This window comes from Musa acuminata, chromosome BXJ1-4, assembly GCF_036884655.1.
Source record: "Musa acuminata AAA Group cultivar baxijiao chromosome BXJ1-4, Cavendish_Baxijiao_AAA, whole genome shotgun sequence".
In the NCBI taxonomy this organism is placed as follows: domain Eukaryota; kingdom Viridiplantae; phylum Streptophyta; class Magnoliopsida; order Zingiberales; family Musaceae; genus Musa; species Musa acuminata.
In genome coordinates this window covers 7493364-7517201 of record NC_088330.1, presented here as the reverse complement: position 1 = coordinate 7517201, position 23838 = coordinate 7493364, and the positions used below count along the sequence as shown (strand labels likewise).

At 41.4% G+C, this 23838-nt stretch overlaps 3 protein-coding genes and 1 long non-coding RNA gene across 5 annotated transcripts; 2 read left to right on the top strand and 2 right to left on the bottom strand.

Annotated features, from left to right (window-relative positions):
* The first annotated feature begins 326 nt into the window (after positions 1 to 326).
* On the top strand, positions 327 to 2901 carry LOC135644838 (uncharacterized). The gene is made up of 2 exons (XR_010498609.1): positions 327 to 466; positions 2673 to 2901. It is a non-coding gene; the product is annotated as an uncharacterized LOC135644838 (long non-coding RNA).
* Positions 2902 to 5630: 2729 nt separating this feature from the next.
* Positions 5631 to 14157, top strand: LOC135586707 (nucleobase-ascorbate transporter 1-like). Its single transcript, XM_065162742.1, has 14 exons — positions 5631 to 5767; positions 8580 to 8677; positions 8781 to 8957; positions 9074 to 9174; positions 9254 to 9329; positions 9443 to 9502; positions 9589 to 9776; positions 9857 to 9953; positions 10019 to 10105; positions 12208 to 12266; positions 12557 to 12648; positions 12731 to 12808; positions 12884 to 13044; positions 13619 to 14157. The coding sequence occupies exons 1-14, from the start codon at positions 5692 to 5694 to the stop codon at positions 13829 to 13831; spliced, it is 1563 nt and encodes a 520-aa protein (XP_065018814.1). The 5' UTR covers positions 5631 to 5691; the 3' UTR covers positions 13832 to 14157.
* Positions 14158 to 15399: 1242 nt separating this feature from the next.
* Positions 15400 to 17363, bottom strand: LOC135644825 (GDSL esterase/lipase At2g42990-like). Of its 2 annotated transcripts, none has more exons than XM_065162748.1 (3): positions 16896 to 17363; positions 15907 to 16399; positions 15400 to 15837 (listed from the first exon to the last, which is right to left on the bottom strand). In XM_065162748.1, the coding sequence occupies exons 1-3, from the start codon at positions 17259 to 17261 to the stop codon at positions 15644 to 15646; spliced, it is 1053 nt and encodes a 350-aa protein (XP_065018820.1). In that variant the 5' UTR covers positions 17262 to 17363; the 3' UTR covers positions 15400 to 15643. The 2 variants fall into 2 exon arrangements, with proteins under 2 accessions (XP_065018820.1, XP_065018825.1); XM_065162753.1 differs by having other exon boundaries at positions 15645 to 15818.
* A 2323-nt stretch (positions 17364 to 19686) lies between these two features.
* Positions 19687 to 21052, bottom strand: LOC135644815 (GDSL esterase/lipase At2g04570-like). The gene is made up of 3 exons (XM_065162735.1): positions 20642 to 21052; positions 20068 to 20548; positions 19687 to 19977 (listed from the first exon to the last, which is right to left on the bottom strand). The coding sequence occupies exons 1-3, from the start codon at positions 21020 to 21022 to the stop codon at positions 19784 to 19786; spliced, it is 1056 nt and encodes a 351-aa protein (XP_065018807.1). The 5' UTR covers positions 21023 to 21052; the 3' UTR covers positions 19687 to 19783.
* Between the last annotated feature and the right edge of the window lie 2786 nt (positions 21053 to 23838).

Genomic DNA, 23838 nt, shown 5'->3' with positions numbered 1-23838 from the left:
GGAAGCATCCCTTTGTAGTTTCTTTTACCTCAGTCATAAATCTTGGAATTAACATGGAAAATGATATGATTTGTGGAAGTAGATCATTGTCGTCAATCTTTTCCTGACCTCAGTTACAAATCTCAAAGCAGTTACGCCCCACTGTCCTTGATAATATTTTCGTCAACTCAATATACGGCAGTGATGCAAAGGTGCGTGTAATGACAAGATGATCTGCTTTGAGATCCGCGCTGTGACCCGTGAGAGAGGAGTTGTGCGCCTTCGTGGTCCTGAGATCGAAGGCGGCGTTGCAAGCTCCAGCGATCGAAGAGACTGTGAGAGAGGAAGGAAGGGGATGAGAAGCACGGTGGGGGACGTGGCCTACAAGGCATTGACGGCAGCGCTGGGCGCCGCCACTCTCTACCTTGGGGCAACCTTCTCCGTCAACCTCTACCGTGGCATCTCTTGGCACTCCGCTCAATCCGCCGTATGGTTTTCTCTTCCATTTTCTTCTGCTTTCTCTTCTTTTATCTTTTTCTTTCGATCCCGTTCGCTGAATTCTTTGTCTAACTTGATCACGATAGTCTGGAAACTGATTGGGGAACGAACGATCTTAGGGTTCAGATAACTGAGGCGAGATCGAGCCATGGCCTTTTTAGTTGTTCTGCATAAATTATAGATGGACGAGAAAAGATTGGACCTTTGAGCAATAAGGAGTCCTTGGGAGGGAAGGTGATTTGGGCAAGGAAAGCCTGCAAATTTTTGTAACAGAAACAAAAATGTGTGGGGCAGGAAAACCCTAAATCTTAGTGCCTAAGGCTGCTATGAACTTGGTGGAGTGGCATGCTACAGACTGATTGTTTGGATTCCTCCATTTTTGAATTGATGGATAAGATACCTTGAAAGTGAATATGTTTTCTATTCTTTTTGGGCTATCAGAAGTGTATGGTGTCCGCAGAATTCTTAAGGGCCTCATATTACGTAATATGATAGTCATCCACCATATTGGTATAAATGAACAATTGGTCATATTGTAACATCTAGCTGTAACTGCTAAATTCATGTCAGTGATTCTTCATCATTATTTGTTATCGATATATGGTTTGATGATTATTTTGTATGTGGATCTTGGTGATTGATCCACAAACTATCTTAAAGGCATCTCCAACTCATCTTATAAGTTTCTTATTTGTGGTTTGCAATTTTCATCTATAATCAGGAGACTTGTTTTGTTTTGCAAAAAATGTTACCATTTGTGAAATAGAAAGATGTTCTTTTCTTGCTTGAGAATAAAGCATATATCAGTTTTTTAATATTTATGTTGCAATTGTCAAGGATGATTGTCATTAGTTTTCAAACTATGGCTGGTGCTAAAGTGATGGGGACGATAGATTCAAGTAGTGGGAAAAGCAGCATATAGCTCTGTTTAAAGAACAAGGGCATCATTCATTTCAATCATAAATAAGGAAAACTTTGCTTAGGTTAGGATACAAGTGTAAGTGCCTTTGAGCTTATTTTGCATTTTGGACCCTTTTTTGCAATCTACAATAGTTTGGATGTGTTCCCTATTAAGATTTAATGGTGAGATATAGCTACATGATTTGAGCCCCCTGATGTGGCTCAAATTGGTGAAGGCAGTTCCACATCACACTCATGCTACTCTTGGTTTGTGAAGAAATTATTTGGGGATTGTTGGAAAGTTTTAGATGCTTTCTAAATCTTCTGCATTTTCCTGTAACTGGTTTTAAGAAATCCTAATAAATCTTGGTTTCAAATAATTCATTCGTTGCAAAATCTTAAGATTTCAGTCCTCACATGTGTATTGTGGTTATGGTAGTTGGTGGTTAGCCTTACGTTGACCATCAGGTTGTCCCTCAAAGAGACCAATCTTTCAGAATTGCTAAACATTTTGTGATGTATTAAAGTTCTTGTGCTCTTTGAGTCTAGGTTTGGAGAAATTTCTTCAATCGTTTTTGTTTTAGATCCTGCACGTGGAGCTACTTTCTTCAGAGAAATAACATGATATGCCTGGATTTTATGTAAGACTATTATTGAAATATTTTTTTCGGTTTTGGATGTTTATTCCTTAAATTGGATTAGTGGCAGGATTTGGTTAGATAATAAGAAAGAAGAATTTTTGTTGATTTGGAATCAAATTCTTGATTGAGTTTTTTGAACTTTGGAAGATTAGGGTTATGGATCTATAGTAGGGGTGGATCTCTAAATGCATCTGTGAACTAACATAAGCTAAGTGAAGCGGCCAACAAGTTGAAAATTCTGGTCTTTGTTGGACATTGAACATGAAAAACTTTCAATGAGTGATGAAGTGTTTACTTATTTTGATATCAATGGTGCAGTTATAGGATATTATTTTATTTCTTTTATTGGTAACATTTTACCTTTGTTATCTTGGTATGCCATAAAGTTCAGTAAAAAATTTTGATTTTTCCCTACTCTGGTTATTTGTTAGGATGGCGTGAGTGTTTTGTTTCTTCATTGTAAAGTTGTGCGTCGGCATTGCGCATGTAGGCAATATGAGTATAATTCATGGGTTCTTTCCTCCCATACTGTTCTGTTTATCTTTTTCGTGCCTTATAACTATGTTCATTGCTGCATCAATCTGCTGAACTTTTCTCATGTATGTTTTCTGATATGCTGTAGATCACATAGTACCTAACTGATAATTTTTACAGAAGTTGGAGAAGGAAAAATCTGAAGAATGAATCAGATCCGTCTTGTATATTTTGAATATTTTGAAAGGTATGGGCGTCAGATGTGACTGGCTATCCCGAGTTGAGGTGATATTTACATGAGGCAAACTTGCAGCATGTTGTACTTCAGGAATAAGGATCGGTGATTTGTGCTTGGATTTGGTTTTGTAATTCTTATCTTAATTTCTAGTTAGAAGAACTTGAAACAAAAGTGAGGAATTTGATCCAAAAGGGGAAGCATAAGCCTTTACATGGAAAAACCAAGAGCCCTTTCCCTGGGGATAATTGCATGTTCTCTTGGCTGGCAGATGTCCTTGTAACTAGATAAGAACAAGAGATCCTGTCAGCCACAGCATTCAAATGATTCATTGAGAAGCCATGGTATATTTCTTTCTTTCTTTCATTCATTTCCTTTTACTTTTTTTGTTCTTCTCTGTTTCTTAAACCCAACAAAAAAAGAAAACCTGGACCACATGAGGTACTAACAATGATAAATTTAAAAATATCCCTTTTTCTCTGTCAATTCACAGATCCCTCTAAAATTTTCTGTCACCCTTTCTTGAATGAATATTGTCGAAGGTGTGCAGAACTCATCACAAGTTACTAAGCTTCAAGTGAGTTTTCTTTTGGGTTTTTTGTTCACTGATTTTGACCTGCATTCCCTTTCATTAGCAAGTTGATTATTTATTTATTACCTGGTCAATGTATGCATGGTCTTATTCTTGAAAATACTATTTTTGGCACTGTTATATATATATATATTATAAAGCTAATGCTAACAAATGAATTTTATTTCTTGTTTAACAATATGTTGATAATACATCATTTGTTGGATTCCTAGGTTTTTGCTGCCTTACTGTGTTAAGAAGATTTGTTGATGCTGGCTGATAGGTAGTAAGATGATCCTGTGCTTAGTTTAAATTTCTATTCAAAGTATAGTTTTTGGCAAAAGGAATTCATGATCCTTCCCATGTCACTAGGAAAAAAATCTATACGAGAATACAGCAAACAAGCCATGGAATATGGTAGCTGGCATCACGAGAGAGAGAGAAGTAAAGGACAAGGGTGAATTGGCAAGGGGACACTACTACTCTCACAATATGGTATGCTGACATAGAGTTTAAAGATGACCAACCTGAGGGCCCCATTCAGATTCTCACATTCATTGGCAACTCAACAAAGTTACACTTACTGTCACCGCCAACCCATCCTCCTCCCTTATTTTGGCCAGTTTAAATGTGCCAGTTTAAATGTGCCATGTACCGTCCAACTGCAAAAACCCTCGATGGCACAAGAAACCATCTGCAACATAAGTACTCCTCATCCTAGTTTCTTCTTTACTATAAACCCCAACAAAGGGGATGGGTTAACCGAGTTGGAGTGACTGAAAACTTTTGATTCAGAAAAAGTACTTGTTTGGATGGATAGGAGGAGGAGATGCTTTACGCTAATGGAAGAACAAGAAGACACACCCCCACTTGGCCAATCCTATTGCCACACAGTCTACATAAGCATGCAGATATTGTTCTCTAGTACATGAGACGCAGTGCCTATGACTGAGTGACATCTAAGCCTTTGGTGACACAATATAATTATTATCAAGGCAGAGGACCATCAAGAAGAGCAGTCTTTGGGAAAGGTGGATTTCCATAGTGTTGTTCCTCCATTCTCTGGAGGATTAATTTATAAGCCTCGCAGTCAAATGATCACCCAATTGTCAAAAAAGGTTCCTCAGATGCAGAGTCATCGGGAGGAGTGCCTGTCAACTTGGACATGCCCCTCGAAACAACAGTTGCTGATGCCAATCACAGCATCTCTTTTGTCATGGGATTTCAAACTTGTGCTGTCTTCTCCGACTCCGTCGGGGATGATGGCTGGTGAATGAGAAGCGAGTTTCCAGCTTATCCACTATGACTTCTGGCGAGTAGGTTTGGAAGGGTGTTGTAGTCTATCCATCATGCACAACAACTAGGAAGGAGGAAGAAGAAGAAGAAGAAGAAGAAGAAGAAGAAGAAGAAGCAGTGTGAAGAAAGACAGAGCAGAAAAGCGTGAGAGAATTAGATGCCTTCGGCCATCACAAAAAGAAAATGTTCGTTCCTTGAGAGAGGAGAGAGAGTCTTTTGGGGTTCGTCGGAGGGGGAATACAAGGCAAAAAAACCAGCCCACCAACTACGGGCGGAAGTGGGGCAGCCAAAGAAAGCGTTTGTTCCAAATGACCAAACCGCCCTTTGGTTTCCGACGGATTAGAAAACAAACTAATTAATACAATATATTTAAATCTCCATTTGATATGATAATTATATTTTAAATAAACTTATATAGTATTTCGATCGATCATTGCTCAATCGTGGAAACATGTATCAAACTATTAAGCACTATAATAGTTGTTAAGATGATTGAATATTTAGGAGGTGTTGAGTTAACGTTGATATAAGCATAATATTTAATCAACATGTTGAGTTGATCAAGCTTCTAATAAGACGATGTGATATGGTTGGATTATATATAGGCGACGACGAGCTCATGTTATCGTCAATGGATGGATGAATGAATGAATGAATGAATATTTAAATTATATTAGTATAATTAAATAAAATATTTTATTAACATGATTTAAGATAGATGATGACTTCGCTAACAGTTCAAAGTGGAGAGGAGGTAAAATTATGTGGCAGTTTCGATATATTTGGCGTAAGTATGCAGTGGCAGTTCCGTCATGCCGGTAGTTTTCTTGACCAAATATTTGGAAATCAAATAAATAAATAAATCGATAAATAGAAAAAAGGGGTTTGGGCGTGACAGAGAGCCTTCTCACTCCTCTGTCTGTCTGTCTCTCTCTCTCCCTTCGCTTTCACTCTCTCTCGCTCTTGTGGCATCTGCCTCCCTCTCTCTTACTTGTGTCTCTTCGTCTTCTCGCTTGCTCTGTCTCTCTCTTACTGGTGCTGGCGATAGTGGTGGAGGTGGTGGTGGTGGTGGTGGTGGTAGTTGTGGCGGTGGTGGAATGGAGAACATAAGCCACCCTCCAATGGAGCAACTCCAGGATTTGGAGTACTGCATCGACTCCAATCCTCCTTGGGGTAAGAGATTTCTGTTAACGGCTGCCGTTGTTCTCTTTTCCGGTTCTCATTTTTCTTACACTTCAAGCCATTTGCTTCTCCTTTCTTGTTCGAGTGATGGTTGGTCTTGGCTGGTGTCATGTTCTTGATGAATCGTTAAACACATAAAACTGCTTTTTCTCCCCCCTTTTGTTGCTTTGCTTTCTGGTGCTTGCGGTATGGAGAACGAGTTGAAGGGGGAAAACCCATTTTTCTTGGGCCCTACGGTAGAATGAGGGGAAAAGGTGGTCAATTTGAATATTTTAATGAGTTTGACGAGTGTTAGTTGGTTTTCTTTGCAATTCTTGCTTAAAAATGCGATTTTGATCGGCTTGGTGCGATCTATGGTCGGTTGTCGGCCTCCTGAACGAGGTGTCGGATGTTTTTGTCTTTTCTCTATGTGGGGATGGCCAGTGGCGCCCATGTTTGGTGGTTTCACTATTATTCAGGAAGTAAATCTTCAATGGATCTCAAATTTTGTTCTCGTTCCCGCTTCTTCATTTGCCTCACATGGCGAAAGAACAAGTTTGTCCCGTATGTACTTGTGTATTCTGCTACTGGTCTGCTTCCATTATGCTTGCTTCTTGATCAAGAAGGGCATTCTGAAAGACAGACACGCTGGAGGCTTTTTACGAGATTCTTTTGTTTTAAAATGCTAGCATTTTTGCTTGATCCATGGTGGTTCAGATTTTGGATTAGACGAGCCACTCATTCTAATTTTTTGTCTTAAAACTCTCCCCATGCGATATCATGTTTTCTGCATCTGTGAAGATATTTTTCTCGTAAACTTATGTCATCATTAAACCTACCGTATAGGTGATTCTTACCTGTAGAAACCAATGTGGGTTGGTGCATCAACTCTGGTTTTGTAATCATCGGATTCACAATAGGGCACCGGATAAGAGAGCTGCTTCTGAGTGCCTTTAGATTTTTCTTTCATTAAATGTTGGACTTCTTTCCAGACATTGATTGTTGTTTGCTTCTTTTACAAAACGTTGCTATTTGATGGCTATTCACTTGACACATTGCAACGAACTATGTTCTCTGGAAAATAATGGAATTCCAATGCTTTTAGTCAATCATATGGGCAACAAAATTAACATACTTGTGATGCAAATTTCGACCTTATTTGTTCTCTCCCTCTGCTTCCATTTCCTGTAGAGAGAAGTTGTACAATTTTTTGTCTTGTTTGCATCATATGATAAGTATGCCATTTTTCATTTTTAGCTGTAGTAAGCTATGTATCTTTCTCTATATGAACTGAAGTTCCAAGAGATGGGAGATTATGCCTTAACAAGAAATGTCTGGAAGCAAACCTTTCTTCTGAAAATAATCGCAGTTTTAAAACTTTCCATCATCTGAGAGAAAACTCAGGTGAGAGAATCAGGGATGAAACATTCGATAAATTTTTCTTGGTCCTTAGCATTTTCGAATGATTCTATTTCTATCATAAAACTAATATGATTGTGAAATTTTTTACTAGAAACGTAAGTTTAGACTGAATAAATATCAGTGTACTAGCAAATGACAGAAGTTTCTTAATTTTGAAATATTTTTCAAAGGATCAGAGGGATGATTGGTTCTTCTTTATTACATCTGCTGCAACTTTGGGTCTAAAACTACATATTTTAGTAACTAGCAGCTTTTAAGCTAGACAGTCCCACATTTTTTTTCTCTAACCTTGGCAGAACTTGCTCCAGGATGAACAATTATCTGAAGTCTAAGCAACCTTCTTATCCAGGTTTACTCGAGTAACAATGTTAAAAGATGAAGATTTTCTTAGGTCTCTTATATGCTTGATGATTATTTTGAGAATTCACGATCACACTATTACCAAGGAGTAGTCCAATGAGGGGCCGACCATATCTCGATTATTTAACTTTATTTTATCGATAAGAAAGTATTTTGATTCTTTTTTGTTTTGCTAAGATATTCAGAAAGCTTGGTCAGTTATCTCTAGGTTGAAATTATCCTTGTAGTAAGTTAGTGGATTTAAGATTGAACATTAAAGCATGTGCTATTAGGATCGCTTGTTCAAAGATAAAGGATACTAAGATCTTCTTACGATCTTGGAACAGTCCTCAGCGCAGCGAGACGTAAATAATGACTCTTCACATTACCTAATGTGTGGGCTACCATGTCATGCCTAATATTCTTGAGTTGCCCTTCTAAACTTTTAATCGTACTTGGATATTAGTTGGTTGGAATGTTCTTAGTAGTTGTTTATTCACCTGCTATTATTGTATATCTTGTCAGCTTATCCACCTGAGTGCTAAGATCAGAAAATTTGTTGTTATGCAAAGATGTGCTGAAAATTTCTGGCATGCTCAGTATTTATTGTTGCCATTGTGACGGTGCTTTATAGATAAAGTTGGTGTTCTATACTCTGTGGCCATGTGAAGGTGTTACATAGGCTGCCAGATCTACAGAGCTTGTTGTAGTGCATAAACCACTAGGGGAAGCAACTGAAAATGAGATGAGAGGAGGCAAATATCCAATACCATCATTTGGCATTTGTGTGAAAACCATAAGCTCTTGTTTATTACTTCTACTCTTCTTTGGCCTCAGGAATAGTGATTGATGAACCATAATCTTAGGGTTATATTACCATCATGTATGATAACTTTGCCTACAATTATTCCATTAATAAATTTAAGAACTGTTATGTTGAAATGTGAACCAATGCATGTGTAATTCAGCTTGCATGTGAATTGCAAAAATTTGCTGTTCCTTCCTTTCCAGTATATGCCTGCTGTATATATTATTTGCATTTTTGCCTGTTTCCTTCCTGCAGTTGAAACTATCTTGTTGGCTTTTCAAAATTACATTCTAATGCTGGGCACCAGTGTGATGATTCCTTCACTGCTTGTTCCACTGATGGGTGGGACTGATGTAAGTTCAAATTCATTTCAGCTATACAATTGTAATGGACCTTTTTATGCAATTTTTTCCTGATTGGTGCCTTTTTATGACATGTTTTCTGTATCCAACCTAGGCTGACAAGGTTCGTGTTATACAAACATTATTGTTTGTATCTGGAATCAACACACTCTTGCAAGCATTGTTTGGAACACGTTTGCCCACGGTTGTGGGTGGTTCTTTCGCGTATGTGATACCTATCCTTTATATTATACGTGACTCGTCTTTGCAGAGAATTCCTGATCAACATGAAGTGAGTTCCTATGTTCTCTATTAAGGGCTTTCCAGAGACTGGTTCTTTTCTTCACCATTTATACATCAATGACCTAGTTAAGCTTAGATGCAGTTTGCCAAATTTTCAACTTGCAGAGGTTTTTGCAAACCATGCGAGCTATTCAAGGAGCACTAATTATTGCATCCAGTTTGCAAATAATACTTGGTTATAGTCAGCTTTGGGGAATTTTTACAAGGTAATCTATATAACCTTGCTTGAAGATATCACCATCGTGCTATTTGCATAAGTCATTTTACATTGTGTTATCTTTACAGGTTTTTCAGTCCCCTAGGGATGGCACCTGTAATTGGATTGGTTGGCTTGGGACTATTTGAAAGAGGTTTTCCTGCTGTATGTCAGTAGCTCTTTAGTGTTCAATCCTCTACGATAAGGGTGGCAGTCATTGTTGGAAAAGAGAAATAAGAGAACTTACATTTTTGAATGATTTATTTTTTGTTCTTTAGGTAGGAAACTGCGTGGAAATAGGCATACCAATGCTTTTGATGCTCATTGGACTATCTCAGGTAGTTTGTTTTTCTGCAAAAATAAGTTTCCTCCCCTCTTTTGGCTTCTCATTTTGATCATAATGATGAAATTTGTTGGTTTGCAGTATTTGAAGCACTACAGGCCATTCAGGGATTTTCCCATCTTTGAACGCTTTCCAGTACTCATCTGTGTTACAGTCATTTGGATATATTCTCTTATCCTAACAGCAGGTGGTGCATATAACCATAGGCCTACTAAAACTCAAGACAGCTGCCGCACTGACAGGGCCAATCTAATATCATCTGCTCCTTGGTAAAGTCTTAAATCACATTTTTTTCCCTTTTAAGTTTGCCGTTGAAGTTTGTGCTCTTTCTTAATATTAATGCTTACAGGTTCAAATTCCCATATCCTTTGCAATGGGGTGCACCAACTTTTGATGCTGGCCATTCAGTATCCATGATGGCTGCTGTATGGGTTTCTGTCATAGAGGTAACAGTTGATAATGTTTATATTTCCTATAATGGCTTTTAAATTTCTTTTGCTCAAATCTGCAGTCAACTGGTGCTTATAAGGCAGCATCACGCCTGGCTATTGCAACTCCTCCACCTGCTTATGTATTGAGCCGAGGGATTGGCTGGCAGGTCTGCTAGTAAACTTTGTCTACTTAGATAACATCTAGTGTTGTGAACTTTTGGAGATTGTTGCATTTTGATTGTCTCAGATCAACTTAAATTATAACATTAGTATTTGTCCAATCATTTGGTCTTTATTTTTGGGAGATGAATGGACAACAAACTCGAATCTATAACTGCTCGGACATCTAAGCATGGACGCATATAGGTGAAGTTGTTACATTCATCTATACATATTGGTTGATATTTTCATCGTATGCTTATATGCTTTAAGCTTACAGGTTGCTTTTGATCTTGACCATAGACAAATTATATGGCAATTGTTAAGCGAATGATGGTTGATCTAGAAAGTCTATACCACGTGTGGGGTTACAAGTCAACGGTTAACTTTGCAATTGTTGAAAGGACCCAAAGTCTTCAGAGTGCGATGTGTCATAATGTAACCCTAAATTTTGACAAATTCCATTAATTTTATAGAAGAGAGGGAGGAATATGATTATAAACATCAAATTTATGAGTGCTCCATTGAAGGATAACACTTTGGCAACTCTATAAATAAGGACTTGAACTAGCCAACCCTTTTTTATTAAGTATAAGATAAGTGGCTTTGAACATAAAAGAGGTATAATACAAGGCATATTGCAATCAGGCAATCAAGCATTTTCTAACATAAACCACTAATACATGTAATTCTATGGATAGCAAGTGGTTCCATGATTGTATAATTTTTTTAGTCACCATAGTACAATCAATGCTTTGGAGTAATGAACCTTGAGGATGCTTGGAACTAGTAAGATATCTTCTGTGTTCTGTTTAGCCTGTTTTGTTTTATATTACGTTGATCAAGTGGGGGACTGATTCAGTGTGATCAACAAAAAAAAAGTGCATGTTTTCATAAGAGCAATCCATATAAGAGAGAATAATGAAAAGCAAATGTTCAGAATGATGAAAAGGTAAGGGTCAAATTTGATCCTACAAGTTCAACTGGAAATTGTCTAGAGTAGTAAGACAATTTCTAGAATTGCACTGAGTTGGTCATGGAAGCATAAGAGAAACAAGAACAAAAGAAAAGGAAAAAAATTGTAAGCTTCCTTTTGCTTTCCACTACATGCAGGTCAGTTCCAATTTTTCATAAAGTTAATTGTCCAGCCAATCTTTCTATGCAACTTTACTTCAATTATGGATTGATTTTTGTGGTCATTACATGGTAGTTTAAAATAGATAGAGTAGCTAAACTGTGTTTGAGTCATGTAAAGACTCCTATCTCAGCTCAGAAGTTTGTTTATCACACTTTCGTTTCTTATGGTAATTATTTTCTTAAGAGTCCTTGAATGTTTATGTTCTTTTTCTAAACTAGTCCTTGCCATATGGAGACATAAGTGCACTTACTATGACAAGGATGTCAATCATGCTATATAGTAAGGATTTTAATTTCAAATGAGACCGCCCGCTACCAGGCGGTATCAACCTGGCTACGGCGAGGGAAGAAGAAGCGCCGAGGGAGAAGAGGAAGAATCGGGAGAACCTTGATGCTTTCCGATCCGGCGCCACCCTCCCTCGACGGTCCCGATCCAGAAGGTAACGGAGAGGCGCGATTGTTCGGCTTCTTCTTCGTCGCGTTCTTCGCCGAAGGCCAAAGGCGTCTGCGGCCTTCGACGCCCTCGCCGAACACCTGACGCGACGAGGAGAAGAAAAGGAGGTGACGTCGTCGAGGCAGCGTATGCCTCCTTTTCTTATATATGTATATATATATATATATGTATATATATATATATATGTATATATATATATATATGTATATATATATATATACCGAGCAGTACACCCTAGTGTATTGCTCAGCATGCTTGTACCATATAGTACCGTACCGAGCAAAGCTCGAAACGTTAGTACGATACAAAATTACGAACCTTGCTACATAGTATGTTAAATAGTAAGTTCCATAGAAACCAGAAACACCCCCTATCAGTGAGCTTTTAGGCAGTTCTTCAGTTATTTCTTAAATGGAGTTTTGTCTGTATCAGCACTTCCTTTCTTCATAGATGAAAAATGTGATCGTCTTGAGTTTAAGCTTTGTAGCTAAATGCTTCATCATTCATGCTTCACCACAGGGGATTGGTGTGCTGCTGGATGGTCTGTTTGGAACTGGAACAGGCTCCACTGTCTCTGTGTAAGCTTTCCTATTTCCATGGCAAAGTTCTGCTGGCAGTAATAGGGAAAATGCCTTAGATATATGTAGATACATGCCAAATATTCATTAAAATCATATATTTCTATCATCTATGAACACCATGTATCTCCCCTGCTTCCTGATTTTGGGAGGGTCCATTTCATGGGTCTGGTGTCATGTCTATGAAGGGGATCTATGTTGTACATATCGCACAGAGTTGCAGCATGTACATTATTTGATTTTAGATAACAATGGCGATGATGATGACACTAATTTGTGTAAAATTTTAGGGAGAATGTTGGTCTTCTTGGACTTACTCGAGTTGGCAGCCGCAGGGTGGTTCAGATTTCAGCTGGGTTCATGATTTTCTTTTCCACCTTAGGTATGATTTCTTTATTAATAATTCATTATATTGGCGGTTATGTTCTTTAACTTGCAATCAGTATCATGATCTGTTGCTTCAGGGAAATTTGGAGCCGTCTTTGCATCAATTCCATTTCCTATATTTGCAGCATTGTACTGTGTCCTTTTTGGCCTTGTTGGTATGTATTTCATTTTTGGGGTACATTTTATTCTTGCTGTTAATGTTTCTAATTTTATCTTTTTGAAATTTGCAGCTTCTGTTGGAATATCATTCCTTCAGTTTACAAACATGAACTCTATGAGAAACCTCATCATCACTGGTCTCTCACTTTTCCTTGGAATATCCGTTCCACAATATTTCAATGATACTCTGGTTTCTTCTGGCCATGCACCTGTAAATACACGTGCAGGATGGGTTAGTTATGTTTAACTGCCTTTTGGATTCTCTAAAGAATTTACTGAGTCGCAAGATAAATTACGATGGGTGCTGAATCAGACTGAAACTCATATTGACAAAGAAGTGGCAATGTGTAAAAAATAGTTTGATCATTAATTATGGCTCTTTTTAGTGTACCTATTAAAAATTTAACCAAAAACCTAAGCATGAATATGTCTTAAATACAAAGAATTTGGACACAGTTATTATAACTCAAAATAATACGAAAAATCACCAAGATCATTATAAAAAGTTCAAAACATTATCTTGGACTATGAGTGCCTCATGTTCCTTTATATTTCATTCAGAGTTAATGGAATTTATATTGATCCTGTTACAAACCATCGAGCTCATAATGCATGAGATTTTGTTGTGATTATTTTATTATTTTGCTTAAACTATCATGCATGTAAGCAGATATCCTTACTTGTATGTAAGGCTTGCACTTGGTTCATAGTTCCTCAAGATATTTGTTTGACCGAAAAGATTTACATTACATTTTGCTATTTAGATGTTTGCTTTTGTTGAAATTGTAAAATTTCCCTGCCTGCAGTTCAATGGGTTCTTAAATACCATATTTCTGTCACCCCCCACTGTCGGATTGATTGTCGGCGTATTTCTGGACAACACATTGGAAGTCGAGAAGTCTAAGAAGGATAGGGGTATGCCGTGGTGGGTGAAATTTAGAACGTTCAGAGGCGACAACAGGAACGAGGAGTTCTACACGCTTCCTTTCAATCTTAACAGATTCTTTCCACCTACCTAGCAAAGGCTCAGATTTATTTGGAAACACTGAGCTGCTTCATTTGGACAATGATGCTCGCTGGCATATCCTTCATCAATTCAGGCAGTTAATGATCCTGCAATTTTGAAGTCAAAAGGGTTCGGCCCAGTATCCGAGCATGTTTTGGTCGGATCCCCCATTAGTTGGCACCTTGCTGCTGCACTTTTGATGCTGCTTATGCTGCTAGCATCCTCTTGTATTTTGTTACATATCTCTCGTAATCTGGCAACTGGTTCATGTTTGTCTTGTAGTTTTTGGCCTAATAAGACAGACACTACTGTTTCATACATTTAATTGTTCTTCATTCATCCATCACTGTGACATGCTTATGCCTGGTTGATGGAACCTCCTCTGCTTTCTTGTTCTGAAAACCACCATAGTATCTGAAATAGCAAATAGGGAAATGCATCATTTTGGTAGGAACTTTATCTTCTCCATATCCTGTGATCAGTGCACACGAGTTTATTTATTACTTGTGCAGATGTACTACCATAGATGATGCTTATCATAGGCTTCTAAATTAGGTTTTTTGTTCCTGGATTGTGTTATGGGTAGTCCGTGGCATTATGAATTGAATGAAGGGAAAATAAAGAGGAGGAAATGGTAATTGAGGATTATAGGATGCCATGGCAGAGGCCAAAAGTGAAGGAGAGGAAATAAAGCTTTGACCATTTTGCCTTTTTGTCTTTTTAATGTTCCAAAACAAAGGTAGAAATATGATTTGTGTGGTCAACCAAAGAGGATCATGCAAACATAAGTGATGTTTCTTCTACAAATCTGCTTGCCTTTGTCGATGAAAGCCTAAATTTCCATTGCAACGAGAAGAAAGTTGAGAGAAAGTGGCCTTCCCAATCAAAGAGACTAGAGAGACGGTGTTGATCTCCAAAACATCCTTCCTTTTGCACCTTCTATCTTTCCTTTTGATTCTACACTCCCCAAAGTCTTTCCCCGATGAAGCTCATATATCTTCTTGTCACAGAGCTTTTGCTCCTACTACATCATCATCAGCAGCAGCAGCATCCGCATCAGCATCTCCACCTTCGTCATCGTCATCGTCATCTTGGTCATCACCATCAAGGTCCGCCAAGTTACCTCCACCCGATGCCAGGAGCCCCTTCCCCTCCGCTCCCAAGCTCTGGTTCTCCTCCGCCGCAGCCGCGTTTGCCGCCGAGTCGGCACCTTTCCGCCTCCGCGTTTGATGCGGTGGATGACGTGCCGGTTCGGCGATGCGTCCCACCGCGCCGAGAAGCTCTTGTAGCACCCAAAGCACCCGCATTCCGGTTCAGGAGGTTGAGCCCGCCGCTGCCATAGAGCAAGTACTCCAGGACCTCCTGCTCCTCCTTGGTCAGCGCCGCCGGGCGGGCTAACACCGCCCTGGCGGTGGGCCCGGGTGGACTTTCCTCCCTTTCCTGTTGCCGAGCTTCTTCATCACTTCGCCAGCCAAAAAAGCATAAAGATCACCTTTTTATGCTGTGTGTGTCAAAGAAAGCCAAAGAGAAGAGAGAGAGAGAGAGAGAGAGATCCATGGATATGCCTGCCTACAAGTATAGTTGGTGAAGAGTCGTCTGCTTGATCAAGCATTTAGTAGTAACCATATAAGACAGCCCAGGCTGCAGAGTACAGTTATTTGATGAGGAAACAGTAGAAGAAATTACATTTTCCATGAACTAATTATTGTAGGCTTCTCAAAGAATTCACGATCAGTCACTGAAGTACACATTGACGATGGTTGGATGTCTCTATCATGTCTGTGCCAGTATGGTAATGACGAACGGTGCATAAGAAGGCAGGAGCTCACACGAACTCAGCCAGGCTTGTCCTCAGCGTCTGGTTGGCGCACAGACGGTTCAATCTCTCGGAGGGATGGATGGAATCCCAGAAGGCGTACTTGTCTGCGTCTTCGCAGGTGAAGGGGTTCCATTGGTTGCAGAGATAGCTGGCCTCTATCTTCCCCGTGCCGCAGCATCCTCTGCTCGCAACCTCGAATCCTGAGCACACCCACCTCATCATCGTGGCAGAGAAGAGCAGAAACTAAAGCTTGGCTTCCCCAAACTCACCGTATGAGGACGGGTTCTGCACGACGTGGAGCAACAGATCATAGAAAGGAGCAAGTCTCAGCTTCAGCCCCGGCAACGCCGCGCACAGCCTCGTTGTGAGTGCCTGCAGCTTAGCGTTGAAGTCCCTGGCCACCGTGTTGTACTCCTCCATGCACTCGCCCGGGTTCATGAGGTTGGAGGTCCTTTCCGACGGCAAGCACCCGAAGGGGGTGAGACCGGTGAAGGACACCTTGCGAGCCCCCAGGCGGTGGAGCTCCGTGAGGAAGTCGGCGGCGTGGCGGATGAGGAAGTCCTCGTACTCTTCCACCGTGAATTGCTCGCTCCGCTCCGTCACCCCCGAGTAGTAGTTCTCGATGAAGTCGTTGGTGCCGATGCTGACGATGTACACGGCCTCGTTAATGATGTAATTGGCCGTCGTCTTCCCCACATACGCTTCCAGTTTCTGCTGGTACTCCTTGAAGAACTCCATCTCTTGCCGTAGGGGGATGACAGACTGTACATTATCAAGAACGGAAGACCACACCATTAACAAACACTTCATTATAGCTAGCGTAGAACATCCAACTAAATCCGACAACCTAATCGAACGAGTTTGTGGGGCAATGACTGCACTCATCATGCCAAATACCTACGAAAGCAGCTGCCATCCCAAAGTGACAGTAATGTCTTCCAAGAAATAGGCATGCAATATATCTTTAGCGCACTAAAGAGGCAACTGAGAGTGGCACTTCAAAGGAGTAGGAATCCTTAGATACTCGATCCTTATCTAGAAAGGGTTTTAGCTGTCACCAGTACCACTTGTCCTCCTTGCCTGCTCCATAAACGTACATACATCAGCCTCGTACTTGAACCTTTCACGTTTCCGAGAGAGGAAGGGGACAACTCTACTGGGGTTCTGATCCAAAGCTACACCAACTCTCATTCCTATACTCCCTCTGGTACATGAAATAGATGCAATAAGCTAAAGATGCATGCAAAGCGGGACTTACGAGCACGTCGGAGGTGGCGGCGTCGAGCCCCGTGGCCGCCGACGCAAAGCACACGCCAGTGGCGAAGTCCCTGATACCGTAGGCCGGGTCGAGATAGGCCGGCACGATCGACGGTAGGCCGAGAGCCTCTGAGATGAAGTCGGTGGCGAGACGGCCGTTGCAGAAGCGACCGGTGGCGCGGCCGCCGGGGAAGTCCCGGCCGTAGGGCGGGAAGTTGGCCCTGGCGATGGTGGGGATGAAGTTGTTGTTGCCGGCGTCGACGGTCGAGTCGCCGAAGACGATCACTGCTGGAACGCGAGAAGGAGCGGCGAGGGAAGGGAAGAGTACGAGGAAGAGAAGGAGGCGTTCGTGGAGGACGAACGCCATCGCCGTCGGGTGCACTCAGCTTAGCTGTTGGGGGAACGTGGAAGCTCTGATACTTAATATAAGTGGAGGTCTCTCAGAGACAGTGTTTTGTTACATTACAGCCCTCTCAGACTGTCATCTTAGGAAGAGATTTAAGCTACCCATATCAACCAACCGTATCACAATTATTGCGTCTAATGTGATACAGCCAAGAGGGAAACCGTTAGGTGGGAATAATATTGAGCGAAACGGACAGATGACGATTTGATATGACTCGTCAGATGCCACGTCTTCCACTTACGTTATGGGGGTCATAAGATTGGGGATCGAACGGCCAACTGTCTTTGAGCGCTCTTAAAGAGCGCTGCGTTGAATGCCAACTGCTACCCTCCTCACACGTCGTTGTCTCGGCTGGACCACAATACCTTACGCAAGTTGACGGTACATCATTGTTTCGGTTAATGAATACTACCACTATACATACGTACATAAGCAGGACGAAAGCGCATCGAGAATCGTGCGTCGCGTGATCTTGACCGTGTGCGGGTCACGGATGGAGCTGTATCAACTCTTTAGCTTGGCATAGATGCGCTTACTTGAACACATGCGAACTGAAGTCCTTTGACAACAAGGATTACTGTCCTTCCTTTACGTAACTGCTTCTTTGTCTAAGGAGGGACTGATATAATGAGAGGCTGTTATTGTGTTGCACTTTGAGATGTGGGGTTCCAGGAGACATTGAATAGAACTGAGTAAGTTTGTGATGTTTAGGGTGGTACATGTAAGCATAAAATTTGTGACGTAATATATGAAACGTGAACAAAATTTTATGTCATGATTGAAATCAAATAACATTAGATCAGATCTACCATATGTACCTTTCGGTGTCATTTAAAAAAAGATCTTTATGTAATATGCAAAGAAACTATCCCTCGGATCCGAGTATCACAGTGTCGTTGATATGTAAAGAGAACTAGACACTCATTCTTCTCTTTTTTTTTATTTTTTTATATGACTATTATTATTGATGATTTAGAAAGATTAAAAAGAGAAATTATAATATTTAAATTGTATCATATATGACGCACATTATTTAGTCCCTAGAGGTTCTGTTTATTTATAGATGATAGTAAAAGATTTATGATAAATTATTATAAAAGTTCCTCTCGCCAAGAGCATCCTCTAAGTGAACTTACCATAATATAATTTTTTTTATTAGTCAATCATCATAATTTAATTAATTTAATTATATATTTTATCAATTATAAAGGATCATGTAATCTAACAGTACAATGCATAGCCCGGTGACAGTGATGTGCGACCACATACTGCGAGTACTGTTGTCGATGCCAAGTATGGTGGGGTTGCTCTTTGAGATTTTGCACGCCGAAAGCAATCAACAGCGTCGGTGTATTTTCCTTATTGTTCCATCCAAAATGTTTCTCATCCACATCGAAAGGAAAGAAATGACATCGGTAGTGTCTTGCGGTTGGAAACTTGGATTAGCTGCATAGAACAACATGGCAATCCATACTGTATCAAAGTTACAAGTTGACTTTGTTACTGACCTTCATTAGATTCACGTTGAATTTATTAATTTATATAAAAAATTACGGAATGATGCAACTCTTTAACCTATCGATCATCTTTATTAGCCTTTCATGCCTTTAATATAAATGAAATATAGGAAATTGTAAAATTCATGGGTCTTGGTAATAGTTGTTGATTCTCGATTTTTGATGATGAAATCGACGTAATTTTTATCGTTACACTAGTTCACCCCCTTTTTTAGTGTTGACTCGTTTCTAACAATAATTTTTCGGAGGTATTAATGCAACATATTTTTGGTTAATTGTGAAGAACCTTTTTTTTATTGAGAATAATTTTTTTCTAAATATATTGAAAGCTCAGTTGAGGTATATATCAAAATAATTAGATAGGTGAAGCCAAGCCTCGACTAGACTAAACTTAATACTGATGGTTTTAGACAGGACTCGACAAAGGAGGGAGGCACCGATTTCCTTCTTCGTTCGAGCATTACTATATCATATATTATCGTTGGATGGTCATTTCGCATTTTACTACGAGGCTAAGGCGATTCTGGATAAACTAATAATTGCCATTCAAAAAGAAATATCCAAAATTCTTTGATGCAAATCTATTGGTTGATATCTTCAACAAGATAATCAAATCTCCTTGACAGATTCTAAGTCTTTATAGAGACATCTCCACCTGTTCCTAGTCTTGTATTAAGTATACGCATGCTGCATACATCGAGTGAAACAAACCTACACATTGGGTATGTGCATAGGTGTAGCATTATATGGCAAAGGGATTGACCGTATGATTTTGACATCCTATTTTTATTCGATTAGCAAAACTTTATTAGGTAATGGAGTGAGAATTAATCCTTCATAAGTTTGTCCGTAGTGGCTATCTAAGTATCTGAGAGTGCACAGACAACACATTCATAAATGATGGATGTTGCATTCGTCCTCAGAGCCACCGATCCATGATCGCAGCAGCTACATGAAGCACAACAATCATTTGTATACGTACAAGGTGGTGTTCATGAGGCGATCAGCAATGATACGGTACATCCTCTCCGTCGGGTGGAAGGCATCCCAGAACACGTACTTGTTGGCGTCTGTGCAGGTGAAGGGGCTCCTCCTGCTGCACATGTAGCCCATCTCGAACAATCCCGTCGCGCAGCAACCCGACACCGCGTTCTCAAATCCTGTCCATCTCAAGTAGAAGAAGAAGACAGAGTTCAAAGAGATGAAGGAGAGAGTTGATCTCTAGCCGAAGGTGGTGTCGACGAACTCACCGTATGATGTGGGGTCGGTGACGACGTCCATGAACGGGTCGTACAGATTGCTGTAGGCTAATTTGACGTCAGGCAGCTTTTGGCTAAGCTCGGCCATCATAGTCTGGAGTTTGGCGTTGAAATCCGAGGCCACCTGGTTGTGCTCCTTGTTGCAGGAGTCCAGATTCTCCACCCTCTCCAATGGCAAGCACCCCATGGGAGGAAGGCCGGCGATGTTCACCTTGCGAGCGCCGAGACGGTAAAGGTCGTCCACGAAGCCTCGAGCGATGCTGATGAGGTAATCCTCGTACTTGTCCACGGTGTACTCCGACGACCGCCCGGAGAAGGCGTAGTAGTTCTCGAGGAAGTCGTTCGTTCCCAAGCTAATGATGTACAGAGCCTGGCTTATCGTTTGCTGCGCGGTGGCTTCCCCTTGGAAGCTCTTCAGCCTCTCTTGGTAGTTCTTGAAGTAGTCCAATTGCTTCCACAGTGGCAGGACGGACTGCCATGAGCCATCGAGCTCGAGTCATTAACTATCGTCTTCCGTCATGACCTAATCACAGAGCAAAAAGATCGGCTGAGGCTGGAGACTTACGAGCACGTCCGAGGTCACATTGTCGTAGCCGGTAGCGGCGGAGGCGAAGCAGACGCCCGCGGCGAAATCCTTCATCTCGAACGACGGATCAAGGTAAGCGGGGACGGTGTCGGGGAGGCCGAAGTCCTGCGATATGAAGTCGGTGGCGAGGCGGCCGTTGGAGAAGCGGCCGGTGGCCACCCCGCCGTTGAAGTCGCGACCATAGGGCTGGAAGTTGCTCCTGGCGACGGTCGGGAGGTAGTCGTTGTTGCCGGTGTCGACGGAGGAGTCACCGAACACGACGAGCGCCGGGACTTTGGCAGCGACGCCAGGCGCGTGCAGCAGCAGCAGCAGCAGCGGTTGCACCAAGAGGAGAAGGCAGTGCATCCGGGGCGTTGCCATCTTTTGCGCTGTGGCACTGCAAGTCTCGGCTTTGATGAGCATAAATAGAGCAACGAAATTGTGCCATGGAATGATGCAGATCTCGGCCTTCTTCTTCTTCACTGGTAGGCCAACCACAAGGTGGTTTCCAACCACCAATGAGGTGGGTGAACCAATCTGAAATGGAGGCCACTGGGACAGTCTTTAAATGCACTTACATGATTCATTTAAAGGATTCATACCCATATGGTCCTTGTATATACGAGAGGTACAACATAGTTAACTTTGTAAAAAGTCGGCTAAAAGGCATGCACACCTGGGGATGGGTCTTAAGTGCACCGCAAAGGTGGATTTGTCCCCTTCATTCTAAGTCGATCGTTGCCTTATCTAAGGTCCAACATCATCTACATCTTTAAAATAAGGTTAGTAGTTGAAGAGTACAGAGCAGTTTACGTGGGCTACAACAATGACTGAGGTAGAAAAGAGGCGAAAAGTCAAGTCAAACACAGGTTCTAGGGTGACGATGGAGAGACCGGATGATGGCCAATCTAAAATTACGTATGTCCTGTAAACCAACGCATTTTAAATGGCATGTCCAGTTGTTTTGGGTGCTTCATACTAAAGGCAGTATGTGGTTCAAAGTTGCAAGAAGAGGTGGTGTTGATGAGGAGAGAGAGAGAGAGAGAGAGAGAGAGAGAGAGGAACATATCAGGCAAATGAGCGCTCATGATTTACATGCACAGTCGAGAAAATAAATCACAGAAGTTGGATAAAGGTTAATATACATGAGATCGATAACTGTTTCAACCCAAATGTTTATCTATTTAGTGATGGGTTACATAGAATATATGCTATCTAATTCTTTGAATTCCTAACAATTTGTGATTAGTCATCTTTTTAATCTACATATTATACATAAATTTTCTCTTATTTAGTAGATCTCAATCATGGAATGTGTGTTATAACTCTTATCTTTAGAAAGAGAGAGAGAGAGAGAGAGAGAGTCTTGAGGAACCTAAGAAGCGGTCAGAGAGGCACTGCAGCCACCCGTTTCCTCGAATGGCCGAAACCGTCGTCGGTCTGCTTCCCTCCCTCTCTCCTTAAAATGGCTTCGTCCCCTCCCTTCCCTTTCACGGCCTTTCTTCTTCTTGTTGTCAACCGGCGACCACCCGCGACGACAACGATGGCCTCCCTCCGGGCGATGGCTATCCTCGCAATACTTGCATGCATGCTGCTGATGAGATCGGCCGCGGGCGACGTCGTGGCGGTGGGGGCGGACGGACTCACCATCAAGAGCACAGACTTCCACGTACCAGTGAGCCAAGCAACGGCAAGGCCCGCCGACGCCTTAGCTTCCAACCACGATGCGAACGCGGATGAGGGCGGCCCGGATATGTTCCATGTATTCGACCAGGAGCTGATCGTGTTGGGTCACTGAGAAATAATAACAATGTATCTGGATGCCTCCTTATTCACCCTGTTCTTCTCGATCTATTGCACTGATTTAATATCAACAACGATTTGAGTTCAAGAACAGGTCAATTCCTACAGCTTAGTCGTCGTGTGTGCCATGATTGCAAACATGGGATTCTAAACCTTTATCCCTTAACTCGCTTTCACGCCAAGGTGGTGCATCAGCTTTTGGTGTAGGAGAGAGCGAGGAGGAACTCGAGGAGTCCCACCTTTTGCCTGACACACTCAGCCTCTCCACCAAGTATCTTGGACTGTTGAAGACGAACCAGTTAATGATGATGCGCGGTCGAAAGGGAGAAGCAGCAGCGAGGTTGAGCAGCCCAACGGCGGGTGTCCCCGCGTGTTGTCGGTGTCATGGCAGAACCACTTTGACGCCGTTGTCCTCTGTCGTGAGCCTAAGAAAAGAATGAGAGACGATAACTCACTCTGTGTACTACGCGGTGGTACTCCTCCCTCTACGTTGGAAGAAGAGTTGAACGAATGGAGCACGTCGAATGTTGCAGGCGGGCATGCATGCGCAAGAAAGATACATCAAGCGTGCACACATCTTCCTGCGTTGAATTGGGTGAACTCGCATCATTCCCCTCGCACTTCCTTCTTAAGAATCCCGAGACACCTCCCTCACTATTTCATGCGCTCTCCCCTCTCCTTCCATATTGCTTCACAACCTTCTGTCGTCTCCTTCCATGGTTGAGCCCTCTTGATTCACAGGCCCCTCCTACCTCCTCCAGCTGCAGCTGAGCCCAATCGTGGCATGTATCTTCTGCTTTCTTCATTGGTTGTGATCGCAGTCAGTAGTGTTGGTGACTCGGTGGATGAAGGAAGTGGTATTGGTGAGGTTGAATCTGATGATTGGATTTACTTATGATACGATGAAGGTAAACCCTTCTCAGATTGAGCCGCGCCAATATCACTGTCTTCTATTAATACCGCACTGGTGCATCGGTCCATCCGCAGTCAATACCAAACTGATTGCTTCATCTGCCTACATCTACTCTATCTATCATTTAAGCTTTTTGCTGGTAATACCGCTTAATAGGGATAGGATGGATTTCATTTCTTCTATTGCAAAGTTAAAATCTAGCATGTTTTTATCTAATGATGTCATGCAAAACATGTTTGCGTATCTGACAGATCAGCGCTAAAATACTACTTTTAAGTTATCTCCCTTATGTGTGATTCAATTCTTTTTATCCCATAGAGATGTGGCACTATTCTTCGTTGATCACGTGTGGCTCAATCACCATCACCTTTTTTAATTTATCTATTAAGACATATATATATATATATTCACATTTTACTTTTTTTTTTCTTTGTCAAAACTTAGATATTTATAGAAAAAATAAATCTTAATTTTTAAGACA

What these genes read in the sequence shown, in the direction of transcription:
- LOC135644815 (XM_065162735.1), bottom strand. Translation starts at nt 21,022, where the DNA reads ATGGCAACGCCCCGGATGCACTGCCTTCTCCTCTTGGTGCAACCGCTG. An exon ending in ATGTGACCTCGGACGTGCTC is followed by an intron (nt 20,549 to 20,641) that starts GTAAGTCTCCAG and finishes GGCTCATGGCAG; the next exon opens with TCCGTCCTGCCACTGTGGAA. An exon ending in CACCGACCCCACATCATACG is followed by an intron (nt 19,978 to 20,067) that starts GTGAGTTCGTCG and finishes TGAGATGGACAG; the next exon opens with GATTTGAGAACGCGGTGTCG.
- LOC135644825 (XM_065162748.1), bottom strand. Translation starts at nt 17,261, where the DNA reads ATGGCGTTCGTCCTCCACGAACGCCTCCTTCTCTTCCTCGTACTCTTC. An exon ending in CCGCCACCTCCGACGTGCTC is followed by an intron (nt 16,400 to 16,895) that starts GTAAGTCCCGCT and finishes GATAATGTACAG; the next exon opens with TCTGTCATCCCCCTACGGCA. An exon ending in GCAGAACCCGTCCTCATACG is followed by an intron (nt 15,838 to 15,906) that starts GTGAGTTTGGGG and finishes GGGTGTGCTCAG; the next exon opens with GATTCGAGGTTGCGAGCAGA.
- LOC135586707 (XM_065162742.1), top strand. Translation starts at nt 5,692, where the DNA reads ATGGAGAACATAAGCCACCCTCCAATGGAGCAACTCCAGGATTTGGAG. An exon ending in TGCTCATTGGACTATCTCAG is followed by an intron (nt 9,503 to 9,588) that starts GTAGTTTGTTTT and finishes GTTGGTTTGCAG; the next exon opens with TATTTGAAGCACTACAGGCC. An exon ending in TGTCCTTTTTGGCCTTGTTG is followed by an intron (nt 12,809 to 12,883) that starts GTATGTATTTCA and finishes TGAAATTTGCAG; the next exon opens with CTTCTGTTGGAATATCATTC.